We start from the raw sequence: 21,407 nt of genomic DNA, 5'->3' as shown, positions 1-21,407 counted from the left end.
GAAAACTATAGAAAAGATTAAAGAAACTGGGGTACCTGGGTGGCTCAGTTGGTTAAGCATCTGCCTTCGGCTCAGGTCATGATCTCGGGGCCCTGTGATCAAGCCCTGTATCAGGCTCCCAGGGAGCCTGCTTTTCCCTCTCCCTCTGCTTCTCCCTCTCCCTCTGCTTCTCTCTCCTCCCATGTGCTGTCTCTCAATCAATCAATCAATCAATCTTTTTAAAAAAAAAGATTAAAGAAACTAAAATCTGGTTCTTTGAAAAGATAAACTCATCAAGAAAAAAGAGAGGGGCCAAAATAAAATCAGAAATGAGAGAAGTTACAAACTGACCACAAAAATACAAAGGATCATAAGTGCATACTATGAAGAATTATACACCAAAAAAATGAAAAACCTAGAAGTGGATAAATTCCTACAAACATACAACATTCTGAGACTGATTCATGAAGATATAGAAAATAATATAATAAGATAAGATATAGAAAATCTAAATAGACTGATTTTAATGATGAATCAGTAATTAAAAACTCCCCCCAAATACCGGTACAGGACCAGATGGCTTCACTGGTGAATTCTACCAAACATTAAAGAACAGTTAGTACCTATCCTTCTCAAATCATTCAAACAAATTGAAGGGGAAGGAATACTTCATTTTACAAGGCCAGCATTACTGAAACCAAACCAAAGTCACCACACACAAAAAAAGAAAATTACAGACCAATATCCCTGATGAATATAGATTAAAAAATCCTCAACAAGATTTTAGCAAACTGAATTCAATAACACATTAAAAATGTAACTCACCACTCTCAACTGGGATTTATTACAGGGATGCAAGAATAGTTCAGCATCCAGAAATCAATGTGATACACCACAAACAAAACAAAGGATAAAAATCACATGATTATCTCAACACAGAAAAAGTATTTGACAAAACTCAACATCCATTTAGGATAAAAATTATCAACAAAGTGGGTATAACAGTAATGTACCTCAACATAATAAAGACCATATATGACAAACCCCATAGCTAACATCATACTCAATAGTAAAAAGCTCTAAGCTTTTCCTCTAAGATCAGGAACAAGACAAGGATGCCTATTTTCACTTCTTTTATTCATCATAGTATTGGAACGCTTAGCCAGAGCAATTAGTCAAGAAAAAAAATAAAAGGCATCCAAATCGGAAAAGAGTAAAACTGTCATTATTTGCAGATGAGATACTATATACACAAAACTCTAAAGACTCCACCAAAAAACTACTAGATCTAATTAATGAATTCAGTAAAGTCGCAAGATACAAAATTAACATATAGAAATTGGTTGCATTGGTTACTATACACTAAAAATGAACTATCAGAGAGAGAAATTAAGAAAGCAATCCCATTTACAAGGCATCAAAAAGAACTAAGTACCTAGGAATAAATTTTATCAAGGAGGTGAAAAACCTGTACTCCGAAGACTCTAAGGCACTGGTGAAAGAAACTGAAGACAACACAAATTGAAGATATACCATGCTCATGGATTGGAAGATTTAATATTGTTAAAATGTCTGTACTACCTAAAGGTATCTACAGAATCAATACAATCCCAATCAAACTACCAATGGTATATTTTCACAGAACTAGAACAAAGGATTCTAAAATTTGTATGGAACCACAAAAGACCCTGAGTATCCAAAGCAATCTTGAGAAAGAAGAACAAAGCTGGAGGTATCACAAGCCCAGATTTCAAACTATATTACAAAGCTATAGTAATCAAAACTGTATGGTACTGGCCAAAAAACAGATACACAGATCAATAGAATAGAACAGAGATCCCAGGTATAAATTCACACACTTATGGTCAATTAATCTATGACATTAGATTATGCCTTCAATAAATGGTGTTGGGAAAACTGGGCCACTATCTTACATTCTATAGAAAAATAAATTCAAAATGGATTAAAGACTTGAACGTAAGACCTGCAACCATAAAACTCTTAGAAGAGAACATAGGCAGTAAGCTCTTTGACATCTATCTTAGCAATATTTTTTTGGACCAGTATCCTTAAGCAAGGGCAACAAAAGCTAAAGTAAACAAGTGGGTTTACATCAAACTACAAAGATTTTGCACAGTGAAAGACACCATCAACAAAATGAAATAGCAACCTACTGAATGGGAGAAGATATTTGCAAATTATACATCTGATAAGGTGTTATACCCAAAATAGATAAAGAACTTACACAGTTTATTATAAAAAAAACCCCAAACTACTGGATTAAAAAATGGGCATATGACTTGAATAAACATTTTCCTGAAGAAGACATACAGATGGCCAATAGGTATGTGAAAAGATTCTCAACATCACTAATTATCAGGGAAATGCAAATCAAAATCACAAATCAAAATCACCTCACACTTCTCAGATTGGCTAACAGAAAGACAAAAAATCACAAGTATTAGTGAGGATGTGGAGAAAAGGGAACACTCATACACTGTTGGTGGGAATATAAACAGGTGCAGCCACTGTGGAAAACAGTGTGGAGTTCCTCAAAAAGTTAAAAATACAACTACCGTATGATCCAGCAACTCCACTTCTGGGTATTTAACCAAAGGAAAAAAAAAACACCAATTTGAAGAAACATATGCACCCTTATATTCATTATTTACAGTAACCAATATATGGAAGCCACCTAAATGTCCATCAACAGATGAATGGATAGAGAATATGTGAGATATGTGTATATGCATATATATATCACATACACATACATACAATAGAACATTGCTCAGCTGTAAAAACATATGAAATGTTGCCATCTGTGACAACATGAATGAAACCAGAGGGTATTATGCTAAGTGAAATAAGTCAGATGGAGAAAGACAAATACTGTATGATCTCACTTATATGTAGAATCTAATAAAACAAACAAAACAAAACAGAAACTGACTTATAGATACAGGAAACAAACTGTGAGTCACCTGAATGGGGAGGGTTTGGGGGAGGGTGATTGAAATAGATGATGGGTATTAAGAGATACAAACTTTCAGTTATAAGATAAGTAAGTCACAGGATATAATATTTAGCACAGAAAATATAGTTAATGATATTATAATAACTCTTTATGGTGATGGATGGTAACTACACTTATCAAGAGGATCATTTTGTAATGTATAAAAATACTGAATCACTATGATGTACACTTGAAACTAATAGAATATTGTATGTCTATTATACTTCAACAAAAATAATAATAAATAACAGGCGAATAACTGTTCTTCAGAATCTCCTGAGTAACCTGGCATTCAACAGCTGGGCTCTTTGGAGGTAGAAAGCCAAGGAATAACTTTTCATAAAAATAACAACTCCCCAGAAAAGTAAATAGTCATTTATGTTATCTAATATCTTCATTAGTGTGCAAAGGTAACTCATTCCCTCAAGAAAGGCAACTTGCAAAATGTTCCCACAGCAAATCACCATTCATTTCACTTGTTGCTTTTTACACTCACCTGTGGTATTTAATTGGTTATTCAGTATGACATGCAAGATCTGAATAAGTCAGGACATCTCAAAAACAACTCAGTGTCCTTGGGAAAGTATAATGCAAGATTTTCCCCCCACCCCTTATTTCTAAAAGGACTAAATTCCTTGAAATCTAAGTAGTGAGCCAGTTATTTTTACACTGATGTACATATTCTCTGCCACTTTGCCTCATGCGTTTCCTTCTCTGGTTTTGCTAAAACATTACAGCTGCATGGAACCTTAAGAGCATCTCCTGTGAGAAGAAAAGTAGCAAACACTGGCCTGAAGCTCTATAAGAGGGAATATATTTTCTACAAAGCGGAATTCATAAGAGCTTTTCCCATAAGATATAAAAACAATCATACATACAGATATATATGTGTATATATACAATATATACAAAATAGACATACAAATATATATGTATAGAATTACACAAATTTATATATTATACATATACAATACATATATTATACATATACAATATGTATGTGTATGCAATATGTATTATATATTACATATATAACACATATATTATACATATACATATGTGTGTGTGTGTGTGTGTGTACATATATTTGTATGTATACATAAACAGCAGGGAGAAAGTACCAGATGAAGTTTGATTACATCATGCTCCTGGAGGCCTGGTCTTAAGTGTATTTAGCAGTTCGATACAAGCCTCACAATACTTCAAGAGAAGAAGTGACATTGCGCACCCCAGGATACACAGACAATTCGGACACAGACTATAAGCATGTGACAGAACTCCTCACTTTGCCTTTTAGTAACATAGTGACAGACATTTATGATCTCCGGGAGGAAATCTCTCTAACTCATACAAGAAATTTCAAACTCTTTCTTGCTGCAGAAAATGAGCCTACCTTCTCTTAAAGAGCTTATTATCCCTTCATTCCTTCCTGCTTTCTCTTCTAGCCACCCACACCTCTCCTGCCCAAGACCCTTCCCACCTACTTATACTCTAATTTCTAGTTTCTCTCAGCTCTGGGATGTACAGTCTGCATTCTGCAACTTGGTATCACTCACCACTGTTAGAAGAATCACTCCTGCCCCTTTAGTATTATAGCATGAAATTCTTGAGGTAAGTAACTATTATTATATATTTCCATATCCTCCATGTTGCTTTGGATACTATATATGATTATTAAGTGCTTTTTAAAAAAAAATCATCTGGTTTCTCTTTCTTTTATCGAAGTATATGTATGCATTTATTCCTTCATTAAACATATGTTGAGAATCTATTGGGAGCTGGGGAAATAGTGATGAAAGGCCTAGTTGCCATCTACCTTTTCTAAGTGATTCCCACATTTTCCTGAACACTACTACATTCTGTGATTGGGGCAGCTTAGAAGCCCTCTGTCACTCATATTTACATTAAGGTAGAACATTATAATACAGTCTTGAAACAGAACAACAGAATAAAGTCTTCGTGCTCTTTGGATCTTAATCACACAGTCCCACATGGGTCTGCTTATTATTTTAGGCCACATACAATGTGGAGAGGGTGAAGGAGAGTAGAAAAATGAAAAGAGAAAATCATAATGCTTGTGCATGAAGACTAATCTACAAGGATGTTCATTTCAGTGTTATTTAAATCAGAACAGAAAGTTAGAAATGTCCTAATTAGATAAATCATGTAGAATATTCACAGATGGGAGGAAATGCACGTAAGAGAGTGTTGAAAACATCAGTTACAGAATAGTAGGTATTTACAGTGGGTTTCTATTTTTATTTTACACATGCAGTAGGGGGAAAAGTCTAGAAGGTTAAACTTCAAAGTATTAATGGTGAGTATACCCAGATGGTAAGATTATAAATGATTTTCTTCTTTGAGTGTAAAGCATTTCCAAATTATCTATAATGATCTTAAATAACTTTTGAGTCACAAAAAGATAGGCAGTTAAAAAGAAATTTTTAAGGAATAAGGAGATCAGGAAGAGAATCGTCCCAGAATAATAGAACCTTCAGAGAGAATTCACCCTTTTACCTCACTGTTCAGGCCTCACTCACTGATAAAGCCCACTGTAAAGGCTGCTTCTCTGCCGGCCATATGTAGGAAAATAATAGTGCACATGCATTTTGATCTACTGTCCAACTTTTGTCTCTTCAAATATATGTCTGGTAGATATATTCTTTCTCCCTCACAAAGCACTGATTGATCAAGCAAGTCACAGGCTGCTTAGAATCCTTGTTATATAAATTAAACCAAATTCTAAAACACAAGCAAATAGACAAACCCAGAAGTAAAGCCCTTTCCCAACTGACTATGTTAAAAAATTCGAAATAATATCTCAGTGGTGTTTGGAGAAGAAACTCGTTTGGACAAATGGAAAGTGAGCTGAAAGGTAAAGAAGAAAATTATGGCAACAATTCCCCATGTCTCCCAATGAGGGCTCCACAGGAGCACCCTGCTTAGACCTGCATGTTTGCTGGGTGAAAGGTAGATGAAGAGTTGTCCAAGTAGAAGCCTTACCTTGGTCTGGAATGTACAGAACATGTGCGTTAAGAACGGATGCTCCCAGGCCAAAGAGAGAACTCTCTTCTCTACCATCGTGCACTCAACATCATCGTCCATCAAAACCACGTCTTTCTTTAAGGCTTTTATTGCGAAAAATTGATTGGTTTTCTTGAACTCTGCTAGGAAGACCTAGAAGGAAGGGTAAGAAGTAACTTTATTTTAGAATTTGATCTCACACTCATTAAAGAAGAGACAAAATCCTGAGAGAGATCTGTTTTGCATGAGAAAAGAGGATTTCTTCTCTAATCCCCTTCTATCCCCTTTATAGAGACAAAATAGAGTACTTCACTGATATTAGGATATTACCTAGTAGTTTCATACTTGCTTTGTGCCTTTCAAAGGGTTCCACAAAACTACTGTACAATTGGATGGGTTATTGTCAGTCCTTGAAAAATTCTGTTTAAAAAAGTATGAACTGTCTGCCCAGGGACCTGAGTAAATTTATAATATAAATTCCCAGAGACTAAGTGCATACTGAAGGAAGCAAGATAAGTAGCAGAGAGGAGGATTTGATTACACTTGAAACATCAGTGCAAATAAGCATAAAACTTAGTTCTGAGTTTTACCCAGTTTTTCAAGGTGAAAAAAGAATACAAGGGAATAAAGCTGTCTTTATATGCTTAAAGAGTGTACACCATTTCATCCAATAGCATAGGCAGTAATGCCATGTTTAGGACCTACTATGTGTCACACACTCTGGTATACTTTATATGTGCTATCTAATTCTTAGCTCAGGACTCTCCACAAGACAGACAGTAATAAAAAAAACAAACAAACTGGGTTTAAAGAGTAACTTCACTTGCTCAAATTCATGGAGCTACTCAGTGGAAAAAATATAATTCCAAATTTACTTTTTCTACTTGATTTCATGAATCTTATATGAAAGGACACCAGATGGCCTATAATGGAGAGTTTCTACAACTTTGGTTTTGCAAATGATGCAGCAACAGACGATTGACAGTTGTGAGGACATGGCATTTGGAAGCAGAAAACTCCAGCTTGGGTCTCTTTTACTAGCTGTGGGAATGTGGGCAAACCAATTAACCTCTCTGGGCTCTGGTTTCCTAATGTGTAAAAGAGATAATTGTCATGACATTCTCCAACTTGCAGGACCGTTGTGAAAATCAAATGACTACCACATGGGAAAATGATTTGGAAACTATAAAATACTCTCTAAATGATAGTTATTAAGAATACTTGTCGTTTGTTTCTTGACTTTTAGGGAATGTCAAAGTCAATGACACCAAACCAGTACTGAAAATGCATGTGTCTATATTTAAAATAACATGGTGCAGATATATAGCTTTGGGGTAGCTGGCTTGATAGAGGGCATAGAACTTAGATGAGATTGCAGGCAAATGGATGATATGCATATCCCTGGAAAACAATGCTTTTTTTTTGCTGGCCTTCAAAGTAAATTGAGAATAAGAATATATAGAGGCTACCATTTTGGCGAGAAACCATACTTCCTATCCAGAGCCAAAAGAAATAAGAAAAACAAGTTTTGGAGTATCCTCAGTGTTGTAAGAAAGGGAAATACGGCTGTCCCATTTTGCTTTGGTGCTTTGTCCTCCTGTCTTTGGGTCCCTGCTTCAGTCTTCTTGGTCTGTAGGGACTGAGGGACATACTGCTTTGGACATAGGCAGAGCATATCTGAGGCTCTCAGCTGTCCCTTGGGATATTTTACTAAGGCTTGTAGGTTTAACTTAATGTCTTTCTTATTAACCTTGTTCAAATACAGAAACCCACATGGGAACAAAGAAAGATAAACATTTCATTAACAATTAAAAGTGCTCTTTTGATAATTGTTTCTTTCAATAAACATCCCCAAACCAGCCATAAACTAAGAAGCTGAAAAGGCAATTTCCATCTCTATAATGGGCTTTCAATTTTTGGTAACAGGTTATAATTGCACATTAATTGATGCTAAATTATAATGAGGACTAGCTATAAAATTGCCTATTACACAGATTAACACCACCAAATGAGCCTGCTGTGTTTCATATTATTGTGGAAATGAACTAAAAGAATTAATGGATATCAGCTAGTTTGCAGGGCAGAACAGATTTTGCCAAAAGCAATGCACTGGTGTTTAAATCCAAACCCAATTGTAGCATAATGTGATTCAGCTGTGGTGATGCTCAGTTGCATTCTAGTTTATTATTAAATAAACTGGGTGAGTTTCCCAGCCAAAGTCTGGTGAGCAGGTGTGGAGCATAATGCTGGCTTTGGATGTACAAATTCATAGAATGGTAGTCTCTGGCTAAAATTTTCCTAGGAGTTTCATCCAAGAATAAAACAGCAGAGAGTGTCATTAATATAGTAGATAACCTTAATATCTAGAATAATCTCAAGGCTCATGTTCCAAGGCATCTTTCTTTACATTCGCTAGCTTGAAAATGTTTTTCCATCACTGACAGTTGATCGTTAAATTGTGTCATCTTCCTCCTTTTCCTCTTGTCCTTTGTGACTGACAGAGGCAGCCCATAACTTGAGTGTGTGGCAGGAAGGATTTAGAGGAGGGACTTTCCCCATGAAACTTTTCTCATGACTCTCAAGCTACAGCTTTGTTATGAAGTGAATTGTGTCCCCTCTGAAAAATTTACCTCCTGAAGTCCTAAACCCCAGGACCTCACAATGTGACTGTATTTGGAGGCAGGGTCTTTACAGAGGTAATATTTAAAGTAAGTTCATTAGGGTGGGCTCTAATCCAGCATGACTAGCATCCTTATAAGAAGAGATTAGGACACAGAGATACACAGAGGGACGATGTGAAGACACAGGGAGAAGGTGACTATTTACAAGCCAAAGAGAGACTTCAGAAGAAACAACCCTATTGTTATACTGAGCGAAATAAGTCAATCAGAGAAAGACATGTATTATATGACCTCACTGATATAAGGAATTCTTAATCTCAGGAAACAAACTGAGGGTTGCTGGAGTGGTGGGGGGTGGGAGGGATGGAGTGGCTGGGTGATAGACCCTGGGGAGGGTATGTGCTATGGTGAGCACTGTGAATTGTGCAAGACTGCTGAATCACAGATCTGTACCTCTGAAACAAATAATGCAATATATGTTAAGAAAAAAAAAAAAAGAAGAAGATAGCAGGAGGGGAAGAAGGAAGGGGGGGAAATCGGAGGGGGAGATGAACCATGAGAGACGATGGACTCTGAAAAACAAACTGAGGGTTCTAGAGGGGAGGGGGTGGGGGGATGGGTTAGCCTGGTGATGGGTATTGTGGAGGGCACGTTCTGCATGGAGCACTGGGTGTTATGCACAAACAATGAATCATGGAACACTGCATCAAAAACTAATGATGTAATGTATGGTGATTAACATAATAATAAAAAATTAAAAAAAAAAAAGAAGAAACAACCCTACTGACACTTAAGTCTTAGACTTCCAGCCTCCAGAAGGATAAGAAAATAAATTTCTGTTGTTCGAATCACTCAGCCTGTGATATTTTGCTACATTTGTCCTAGCAAACTAATACAAGACTGAGGACATTTGATAGAGAAAAAAAAATTGCATTCAAAGTAAAACAACACTCCAAGTTTGAGAAGAGAGCAAAAGAAAAACAACAACCAAAAAAAAAAAAAACTATAAGAAATAGAAATTGGCTGAGGCAGCTTTTCATTTCTTTGATGTCCAAATATACCAAACTCATAATTGTGTGGATGTACACACAATTTGAATCAAAATGGATTGGGAACAATGATTCCCAGGGAAGCAGAGGCCACTACTTCCTAGAGTGCCTGGGTTTCCTTATTTATTTATTTATTTATTTACTCATTCATATTATTTCTTATTATAATTTATTATGTTAGTCACCATACAGTACACATCATTAGTTTTTGATGTAGTGTTCCATGATTCATTGTTTGCATATAACACCCAGTGCTCCATGCAATATGTGCACTTCTTAATACTCACCACCAGGCTCACCCATCCCCCGCCCCCTCTAAAACACTTATTCAGACCCCTCTCTATCCTGTCAAAAAATGCACAAGAATGTTCTTTCCACACCCATGACTGGTTCTCGTCCCATGAGTTTAGGAGTTTTGCTTTTTAATTTCTATAATTTGGTCTGCAGAATTCTATAGTATACTATCATACCTTGCCAAAACTTCCTTTCCCCAACATTTTGTGCAAGATAAAATCCTCGATTTTTAGTTTCATATGTACAGATGGTCTTTCTATGTTCGGTTCAGGCTCTGGACGATGGCATATTTTCTCCATCCCATCCAAAGGAGACTCCCAAGAGATTCCCTGAGGCTCTGAAAATAGCAAGCTAGTGGTTAAAAGTAAACAAGAAACAATGGAGGATCATTCTGGTTATTTTGAGAACACATTCTCTTCCACTTCCCACTCTGAGGCTCCATCCACAAAAATGGGAAGAAGGCCCCCTGTGAGCCCGGCATTTGGGGCATGGACTGTATCTCTTATCTACCCGACAAACTGGGAGAAATTTCATGTTAAGAAACATATTCTAATTAGCAAAAGACCATAGATGCAAAACAAAGGAGCACTTTAAATCATGTCAAATCATGCACAAATAGAGATTTTAACCAAACTTGAGGAAAAATGGTTCTCAGCTACTTGCATGGCTCACAGGTACAGTGGCAACATGTGATGTTGCATGTGAGGGATGAGGAAATGGAAAGCAGACTGATGGAGATCTGAATTGCCTCATCCCTTGCTGTATTAAAAAATCAGCCAATTTTTTCCTCACCCAATGCCAGAGGAAGTGCAGAATACTTTTTAACATTTATTTTCTTTTTATTGAAATATATTTGACACATATTATGTTAATTTAAGGTGTACAACATGTTGACTTGATACATTTATATATTGTGATATGACCGCCATTTTACAACAGAACCTCTATCACATCACATGATTTTGTTTCTTTTTTTGTGGATGGAGTAATGACATTTCTTTTATTTTCAATCTCCAGATTTACTTTTCATCTTCTCCCTAAACCCAAGGAAAATAAATACAGGCATGCCCCGTGTTTTGAAAGTTCACGTTTGTCACTGTGCTTTCATGAAAGATCTATATTATTACCTGTTTTCACTAACCAAAAAAAAAAATCTGGAGAGGATTTTCTCTTTTACAGAAAAAAGAAAAGTGCAGATGAGATTCAGCATTGGTTTTGCAGCAAGCCAGCAAGAGGCAGTGAACCTGAGCATCAAGAGTGGCGCCACCCAGGCCCTTCCCCAGTAACTGCACTCAGCAGCTCAGCATCCAGCATCCAGAGTTTTGAACTGTGTGAGCATCTGTGCTTGATGTCGAGTATTCTGTGCCTCAGTTAGCAACATGTGTTCTAAGCTTTTAGAAAAGCCTAAGGTGATTTTTTGGGTCTGGGAATACTAAAAAATTGTTCTATATAAATTAACAGTAATTGCTTCTTTGCTTTATGCTATTCTGGCTTATAAAAAATTTCATGGGGGAGTCATGGGGAAGATGGCAGAGAAGGAGGATCCTGAGCTTACGTCATCCCATGAGCACAAGATAACAGCTACATCTATACAACTATCACTGAAAACGACCTGAAGACTGGCAGAACAGACCTTCCACAGTTAATTATAGACAAGAGGAAACATTTAGAAAGATAGAAGGACTAGAGATACAGTTGGGAACCAAACCCACATGAGACCAGCCACAAATGGGAGGGACACCACAAGCACAGAGAAGCCGGAGGATCAGGTGCCACGGAAGGCACCTGTGGCATGGGGACCTGCCCTGGGAAGACAAATCTCAGTGACATTTGGCTCTGAAAACCAGTGGGGCTTAAAATTGGGAGCTTTAAAAATCAGCAACCTTAACTTTGAGGAGAGTAGGAAGGTGACAGGAAGCTGAGTCCCTACCATATAGAACTTAAAGAACCATCATAATAACTTGGCCCAAGACAGCACAGAAGCAGCAGTTTAAAAAATGTCTGCAGTATACATGAAGGAGATCTATGAATTAATCTCAGAATGTGTGCTGGAGGGTCAGGGATCTTGAGGAGATTTCTCTGGGAACAAAACTGTTGGCGGACACCGTTTCTCTTTCCCTTCCCAAGCCAAGATAGCCAGATGGTTGTGAGAGCCATCTACCTTGCTAGCACCACATGCTCTGCCCCAGCAATCACCTGTGGACCTGCCCCATTCAATCTGCCCACCTCAGCAGGCATCTCTCCAAAGCAGTTCTTGCCCCACCACACCCCACAAGAAACCCCAGTAGGGACCAGTACCACTCCGAAGTTTCTCCCCATCTGGGGCACAGGGGAGATAACTTCACACACCAGTGCACCCCTTGTTCCAACAACTCAGTCTCAGCTGGCTGTGCAGGGAGCAATCCCTGCCACTCAGTGTACCTGCAGCTGTGGCAGAAAGGCTAACTCTAGATAGGCTCGCTGCTGGTCCCACCCACCAACAGCCCCACAGTGGCTTTAGACAGGCCCCTCAATAGCTTGGGGAAGAAACCCTGCCCTGTGCACCCATAGCAGGCAAAGTGGGTCAGTGCAGCCTGCTGGGCTGAAGGCAATTATGGCTCAGCCTCCCCAGTAAGGTACATGCAGTCCAGCCAGGGACACCTCTAGAGCTCCTAATTATGATGACCAGGGGGACTGCACTTCATGACACCATAGGACCTCTTCTCATCAAGGTCACTACTTTCAAGACCAGGAGACGTAGCTGAATTACCTAATACACAGAAACAAACACAGATAGACAAAATGAGACAGAGAGCTATCTCAAATGAAAGAACAAGACAAAATCACAGTGAAAGAGTTAAATGAAATGGAGATAACCAATTTTCTTGATAAAGAATTCAAAGTAGTAGTCATAAAGATACACCCAGACTTGAGAAAACAGTGCATGATCTCAGTGAGAACTTGATCAAAGAGATAAAAAATATAAATAAAGAACCAGTCAGAGCTTTAGAATACAATAACTAAAATAAAAATACACTAGAGGGAATCAACAGCAGATTAGAGAATGCAGAAAAACAGATCAGCAATCTGAAAAAAAGAGAGTAATAGAAAGGAACCAAGCTGAACAGCAAAAAGAAAAAAGAATAACAAAATATAAGAATAAGTTAGGGAACTCGGCAACACCATCAAGAATAATAACATTCGCATTGTAGGGATCCCAGAAAGAGGAGAGAGAAAGGGGGACAGAAAATTTATTTGAAGAAATAATAGCTGAAAACTTCCCTAATCTGGGGGAAAAATAGGCATTCAAGCCCAGGAGGCACAGAGAGCCCCAAATAAGATGAACCCAAGGAGGTCCACAACAAGACACATAATGATTAAAATGGCAAAAAATAATGATAAAGAGAGAAATCTTAAAAGCAGCAAGAGAAAAGAAAACAGTTACAAACAAGGGAAATCCCATAAGGCTATAGCTGATTTTTCAGCAGAAATGTTGCAGGCCAGAGAGAGTGGCATGATATATTCAAAGTGTTGAAAGAAGAAAACCTGCAACCAAGAGTAGTCTATCCAGCAAGGCTATCATTCAGAATAGAAGGAGAGATAGAGAGTTTCCCAGACAAACTAAAGTTAAAGGAGTTCATCACCACTACACCAGCTTTATAACAAATGCTAAGGGGAATTCTTCAAGTGAAAAGAAAAGGCCATAATTAGAAGAAAACTATGAAAGGAAAAAATTTCACTGGTAAGAGCAAACATATATTAAAGGTAGTAGATTAATTACTATAAAGCCAGTATGGTGGTTAGAACACAAAAGTAGTAAAATCAGTTATATCTACAAAAATGAGTCAAGGTATTCACAAAATGAAAAGATGTAAAATATGATATCATATACATAACAGGTGGGGGAGGAGTAAGAATTTAGTACTTTTAGAATGTGTTTGAACTTAAGTGACCATCAACATAATATAGACTGCTGTTCACATAAGAGGTTATATAGGAACCCAATGGTAAACACAAATCAAAAGCCTATAATAGATACACAAAAAAGAAAGAGAAAGGAATCCACGCATAACACTAAAGAAAGGCATCAAATCACAATGAAAGAGAGTAATGGAGGAAAGAAAAAAGAAAATAGAGAAAAACTACAAAAACAGCTAGAAAACAATTAACAAAATGGCTATAAGTACAAACCTATCAATAATTACCTTAAAGATAAATGTATTAAACGCTCCAATCAAAAGTCATAGCATGCCTGAATGGATAAAAAAACAAGACCCGGGGCGCCTGGGTGGCTCAGTCGTTAAGCGTCTGCCTTCGGCTCAGGTCATGATCCCAGGGTCCTGGGATCGAGCCCCGCATCGGGCTCCCTGCTCGGCGGGAAGCCTGCTTCTCCCTCTCCCACTCCCCCTGCTTGTGTTCCCTCTCTCGCTGTGTCTCTCTCTCTGTCAAATAAATAAATAAAATCTTTAAAAAAACCCAAAAAAACAAAAAAACAAGACCCATCTATATGCTGCCTACAAGAGACTCACTTCAGACCTAAAGACACATACAGACTGAAAATGAAAGACTGGGAAAACATATGCCATGCAAACAGAAGAAAAAAAAAAAAAGGCTGGGGTAGCAATACTTATATCAGACAAAATAGCCTTTAAGACAAAGACTGTATCAGGAGACAAAGAATGGTACTACAGAATGATAATGGAATCGATCCAAGAGGACATAAAATTGTGAATATTTATGCACCCAACATTGGAGTACCAAATTATATAAAGCAAATATTAACATATGTAAAGGGAGAAATGGACAGTAATACAATAATAGTAGGGGATTTTAATACACCACTTACATCAATGGATAAATATCCACACAGAAGGTCAATAAGGAAATGGTGGCTTTGAACAACATATTAGAGCAGATGGACCTAACAGATATATACAGAACACTCCATCCCCAAACAGCAGAATACACATTCTTTTCAAGCACACATGGGACATTCTCTAGAATATGTCACATGTTAGGCCACAAAAAAATGTCAATAAATTTAAGGATACTGAAGTCATATCAAGCCTCCATTCCAACCACAATGGTATGAAACTGGAAATCAATTACAAGAAAATAATCTGGAAAAAACATACACATAGAGCTAAAGGACATGCTCATAAACAACAAATGGGTCAACAACTCAAAGAGGAAATCAGAAAATACATGGAGACAAATAAAAACAAAAAGACAATGATCTAAAATCTTTGGGCTTTGTTTGTTTTTGTTTTTCTAGCTCCTTTAGGTGTAAGGTTGGGTTGTTTATTTGGGATTTTTCTTATTTCTTGAGGTAGCCCTGTATTGCTATAAAGTTCCCTCTTAGAAGTGCTTTTGCTATGGCCCAAAGATAGTAGAAGGAAGGAAATAATAAAGATTAGAGATGAAATAGAAACTAAAAAGCAATAAAAAATTCAATGAAACCAAGAGATGGTTCTTTGAAAAGGTAAACAAAATTGAAAAACCTTTAGTCACAATCATCAGGAAAAAAGAAGACTCAAAATCAAATGAAGGGGGAGAATAACAACCTTAACCACAGATATACAAAGGATTATAAAAAAAAAATTATGAAAAATGGAGTGCCACCAAATTGGACAACCTAGAAGAAATGGATAAATTCCTAGAAATTTATTCTAAGATTGAATCTTGAGGATATACAAAATCTGAACAGACTGATTGATTACTAGTAATCAATCATATTGAATCAGTAATCAAAAACTCTCAACAAAACACCAGGACCAGATGGCTTTCAGGGGAATTCTACCAAACACTTAAATAAGAGTTAATACCTATTCATCTCAAACTATTCCAAAAATACAAGAAGGAAAACTTCCCAATTCATTCATTGAGGCCAGGATTACCCTGATACCAAAACCAGGCAAAGATGCTACCAAAAAAGAAAACTGTAGGCCAATATCTCTGATTAACTTAGATGTAAAAATCTTCAAAAAATATTAGCAAACTGAATTCAGCAATACATTAAAAAAATCATTTACCACAATCAAGTGGCTTTTATTCCAAGGATGCAAGAGTAGTTCAATATTTACAAACCAATCAATGGGACATACCGCATTAACAAGAGGAAGGATAAAAACCACATGGTCATCTCAACAGATGCAGAAAAAGCATTTGACAAAATACAACATTCATTCATGATAAAAACTCTCAACAAAGTGGGCTTAGAGGGAACACCTCAACGTAATAAAGACCACACATGACAAACCCACAGCTAACATCATACTCAATGGTGAAGAACTAAAAACTTTTTCTCGAGGTCAGGACAAGATAAGGATGTCCACTCAAGCCACTTTAATTCCATACAGTAGTGAAAGTCCTAGCTGCAGCCATCAGAAAAGAAAAAGGAATAAACACCACCCAAATTGATAAGGAAGAAGTAAAACTGTCACTATTTGCAAATGACATATTATATTTAGAAAACCCTAAAGACGGCCCCCAAATATTATTAGAACTAATGAAAGGAAAGTCAAAAAATGCAAAATTAATATACAGAAATCTGTTGCATTTCTATACACTAATAACAAAGTAGTGGAAAGAGAAATTAAGAAAACAATCCCATTTACAATTGCATCAAAAAGAATAAAATACTTACGAATAAACTTAACCACGGAGGTGAAACATTTACTCTGAAAACTATAAAACACTGATTGAAGAAATTGAAGATGACAAAAACAAATGGAAAGATGTTCTGTGCTGATGGATTGGAACAATTAACATCGTTAAAATATCCATACTACCCAAAGCAATCTACAGATTCAGTGTAATCCCAATCAATACACGAACAGCATTTTTCACAGACCTAGGACAAATAATATTAAAATCTGTATGGAATCACAAAAGACCTAGAATAGCCAAGGCAATCTTGAGGAAGAACAAAGCTGGAGATCACAATCCCAGACTTCAAGATACACTACAAAGCTAGAATAATCAAAAGTTTGGTACTCACACCAAAACAGACATGTAGATCAATAAAACAGAATAGAGGGTCCAGAAATAAACCTATACCTATATGGTCAATTAATTTATGACAAAAGAGGCAAGAATAATCAATGGGGAAAAAACAGTCTTTTCTTTCTTTTTTTTTAAACAGTCCTTTCAACAAATGCTGCTGGGAAAACTGGACAGCTACATGCAAAAGAACAAAACTGCACCCCTTTCTTACACCAGACACAAAAAAAACTCACAATGGATTAAGACCTAAGTGTGAGACCTGAAACCATAAAACTCCTAAAAGAAGACACAGACAGTAATCTCTTGGACATCAGTCTTAGCAACATGTTTATGGATATGTCTCCTGGGCAAGGAAAACAAAAGCAAAAATAATGTATCGGGACTACATCAAAATAAAAAAACTTCTGCACAGCAAAGGAAACCATAAACAAAACAAAAAGACAACCTAGTAAATGGAAGAAGGTGTTTGCAAAAGATATATCTGATAAGGGGTTAATATCCAAAATATATAAAGAACTTACATAACTCAGCACCAAAAAAAAAAATCTATTAAAAAATGGGCAGAGGACCTGAACAGACATTTTTCCAAAGAAGACATATTGATGACCAACAGACACATGAAAAGATGCTGAACATCATCAATCGTCAGGGAAATGCAAATCAAAACCACAATGAGGTATCAGAATGGCTAGTATCAAAAAGACAAGAAATAGCAAGTGTTGGCAAGGAGGCAGAGAAAAAGGAACCCACATGCATTGGTGGTGGGAATGCAAACAGGTATAGCCACTGTGGAAAACAGTATGGAGGTTCCTCAAAAAATTAAAAATAGAACTACCATATGATCTGGTAATTCCACTACTGGGTATATACCTAAAGAAAATGAACACACTAACTCAAAAAGATATATGCATTCCTATGTTTACTGCAGTATTATTTACAATAGCCAAAGTATGGAAGCAGTCCAAGTGCCCATCAACAGATGAATGCATAAAGAAGATGTGGTATATATACAATGGAATATTACTCAGCCATAAAAAGGAATGAGATCTTGTCATTATGACAACAATGGATGTGGAGGATATTATGGTAAATGAAATAAGTCAGACAGAGAAAGACAAATATCATACAATTTCACTTATATGTGGAATCTAAAAAACAAAACCAAACCAAACATTCTTAAATATAGAGAACTGGTGCTTGCCAAAAGAGTGGGTGGGGAAGCAGGTGAAATAAAGGGGATTAAGAGGTATAAACTTCCAGTTACAAAATAAATAAGTCACAGAGATAAAAAGTACGGCATAGGGAATATAGTCAATAATACTGTAGTAACATTGTATGGTGACAGATGAGCATTGAGTAATATACAGAACTGTTGAATCAATATGTTGTACACCTGAAACTAAGCAATACTGTATATTAATTATACTTCAATTAAAAGAAAGTTTTCACAGAAATACTATACTTTAGGATAGTGGGGAAAACCTGTATTTTATAATGTATGCTGAAATTATTCAGTTCCCAGATTCATGTAGGCATATCCTCTCATGAACTACTTTCAGAAAGTAGGCTGGATAAATTTCCATAATGATAAATGTTGAGGCCCCACTATTCTTCCCCTTTCTACTCTTAAATTTCCTTTTCTCCTGTGGCATTGAGATTTATGGTAGATTTATTTTTGCAAAACCTTTTACAGTGACAGGAAGTAACATTCTAAAATTCTAAGGAAACATTTGCAGTTCTTTACTACAGACCTATCCCATTTTCTCCCTGCCCCCACTTCCCACCCTCTTACAAAGGTTTCCCAACGGGGCACATTTTGGTGTCACTTCCAAGAAGTAGGAGCCTCTTACCTATCAGACCAGGTAAATGGAGAATTTAAAGGCAGAGGACTCAGGTTAAGGTTGACCAAGATTAATTATGGACCATGATTCTACTGAGGATCAGGATAGCTACCTTTTTTCCCAGGTGCTGGTACACATGGCAGCCCTGCTTCACCTTTTATGGAGCATGGGAGACCAATTTCAACTGGACCTTCCCTGAAGATGTGTTCAGTGTCTCTTAAGCAGCGAGCCTAGATTATAAACAAAGAGTCAGACCACTCACCCACCCACCCACTCCTGCTAGGACAGCTCAGCCTACTGCCCTTGGGGATGAGATCCATTTAAGATTCCTAAATGCATTAGATAACAAACATTCTTCTTTCCTTTAGCACTCTTTTAGGATCCCATACGCTGTAGGAGTCTATCTACTGTATTTTATGCACCAGCAGAACATATTCACTTCCTTCATATTTTTCCAGGGGGCTAACTGGTTTCTCCTATGGTCTCTACATCATTCAGTCACAAATAAGAATGGAGGGTCAATGGATGGAAAAAGACTTACATAACCAACACCAGGACTTGAAGAGGGTTTGTTCTTGGATATGTAAGTTCAACATGCTAGTGCTGTGCACGTGAGTAAATGGCAAGGCAAAAGTTGCCCTGGACTCCGTGTTCTGTGCACATTTTAGGGATGATTCTAGCAAGTATATAGGTATAAAGCTGGTAATGAATCCTCAATAATTTTAATGAATTTGTTTCTGCCCCTGCTCCTTCCACAAAGAATTTAAGATCTTATAAAGATCTATGCAGTTCAAATGCATTAAATAAATAAATATCTCAAAGTGGGGATATGCGTATGAGGATGAAAGTCAGAGTCAAGACAAGTGCTCAGGAACAGGCTCCACATTGTCCCACAGCTCAAAGGGCAAAAGGACTGGAGTAGTCCTTGCTGAGCTGAAATTGCAGGAACTCAACCTAAACCCCTTTCCTACCTGTTGAGTGCTCTCAATCATTGCCAGCGCTTCAGCCATTAGCTTCTGGTTTATGCCACAAAGGTTGGCCACCTTTGTCTGGCATCTGTGATGTACGTTCATGCCACATGCTGAAAAGGAGAAAGACATGCTGAGCAAGAGCAACAGAACTCACTGAGTGGACTTTGCACAGGACTGTTTTAGGTACGCATATGTTGAGGGACAACTGGCAAATCCCTGGAGCCATCTTCCCAGCAGGAGGAGACACTGCATTCAAATAAATGAGGGCAGCACTTTTATGATGCCACTATGCATCTACCTCCTCTTCCCAAGACTACATACACAGGCCAGACATTCCTCGATGTGATGCTGGGGAATGACGCCCACTTGAGTAAGAACCAGAGCCTTGCTGATAGGGGAGGAAGGCTGCTGTCAGTATGCATTTACACTGTGCCCCTGCTGAGAGAAAAACATGATTCAGGCCCTCTCTGGAGGGAAGGTGCAATGCCTGGATGCGAGGTGATTTACTCTCACTCTGGACTGGAGTCCAAGCATCCCCTTCCTCACATGGACTGCAAGGAGCTTCTCTCCCCTCTGAGTTGAAGCCCAGGGAGCAACCTCAGCCTGCAGAACTGAAATGGAAATGGTGGGGGTGGTCTGTGCTTAGGGGCAGGAGTGGGAGGACAGAAAGTATCCTGGAGACCTCATCCTCACCCTATGGCAGGGCTAGTTCAACCAAATGATCTACACAGACCTGTGATTCTGGGGGAATATTCTGATTCATTAGTTCTGAAAATAGCACAGTAAAGGTCCACCCTCCACTTACTGTGATCCCGTGAGCTTTCTTGGATTGGGATGTGTGTGCACATGTTCATCTGTATAAAGACAACTACTACTTCATGTTGTTAGTTTAGAATATTAAAATTCTGCTTATGAAACATTGCCATTACAATAAAAAAAAAATCTAACTTAAGATTTCCAAACTCTGGCTGATAGAATTGTATTCTCAAGTCCTATTTCATTATATCAAGGTCTATTCATAGGGATTATTATAAGGCATTAGGCAGGAAAGGCTATAAAATAATGCACTTTTACCCTCAACCTGTTTATTAGCCCATTTGTGTGCAAAGAACTTAGCACAGTGATAGGCATCAAATAGGTACTCAACAAATACAGCTTCTATTTCATCTTCATCATTTATTCGAATGAGATATGTTTTAAAATATTTAAGTGAAATTTTATCAGGCTTCAGCCTTTAGTTTTAACTAGCTTACTCTTCTCAGAGAATTCATAATAAAACAAAATAAAACAGCATTTTCTGTGTAAGTAGAGACCAGTACTTGTCCCAGCATAAATGCAATGATATAACCCAAATCCATTCTAAGTGAAATCTTCTACGTATATCTAAAGTCTTTAATATAGTAACGATGCTGCTGATGAGGGCTCTCTGCTCATCTGAATTTAGCATGACTTGTTGATGCAAGTCATACTGGACTTGTTGATGCAAGTTGCACATTGGGAAGCCCTCAGTTGCATTTCTTTACTCACTACCACAAGCCAAAGGGAAGCAATGAGCAAGGACTGAGTGTGAGGCGTTGGAGAGTTTCACTTTGTTTTTTTAACATGGTAGCTGGATAAGCTTGTCTCGG

At 37.4% G+C, this 21,407-nt stretch overlaps 1 protein-coding gene across 2 annotated transcripts in view; it reads right to left on the bottom strand.

Annotated features, from left to right (window-relative positions):
• PRKCQ (protein kinase C theta) overlaps window positions 1–21,407 on the bottom strand; it is a 122,407-nt gene that overhangs the window by 77,747 nt on the left and 23,253 nt on the right. For both annotated transcript variants that reach the window (XM_021696707.1, XM_021696708.2), the window contains exons 8-11: window positions 19,780–19,889; window positions 18,921–19,038; window positions 10,160–10,320; window positions 5,999–6,172 (exon numbers count right to left, since the gene is read on the bottom strand). In XM_021696707.1, coding sequence (XP_021552382.1) covers window positions 5,999–6,172; window positions 10,160–10,320; window positions 18,921–19,038; window positions 19,780–19,889 — 563 coding nt within the window. The remainder of the gene's footprint in view (window positions 1–5,998; window positions 6,173–10,159; window positions 10,321–18,920; window positions 19,039–19,779; window positions 19,890–21,407) is intronic.

The sequence above is a fragment of the Neomonachus schauinslandi genome, chromosome 5 (genome assembly GCF_002201575.2).
Source record: "Neomonachus schauinslandi chromosome 5, ASM220157v2, whole genome shotgun sequence".
Lineage (NCBI taxonomy): Eukaryota > Metazoa > Chordata > Mammalia > Carnivora > Phocidae > Neomonachus > Neomonachus schauinslandi.
Note: the sequence above shows the minus strand (reverse complement) of the source record. Positions and strands in the feature narration are given on the sequence as shown.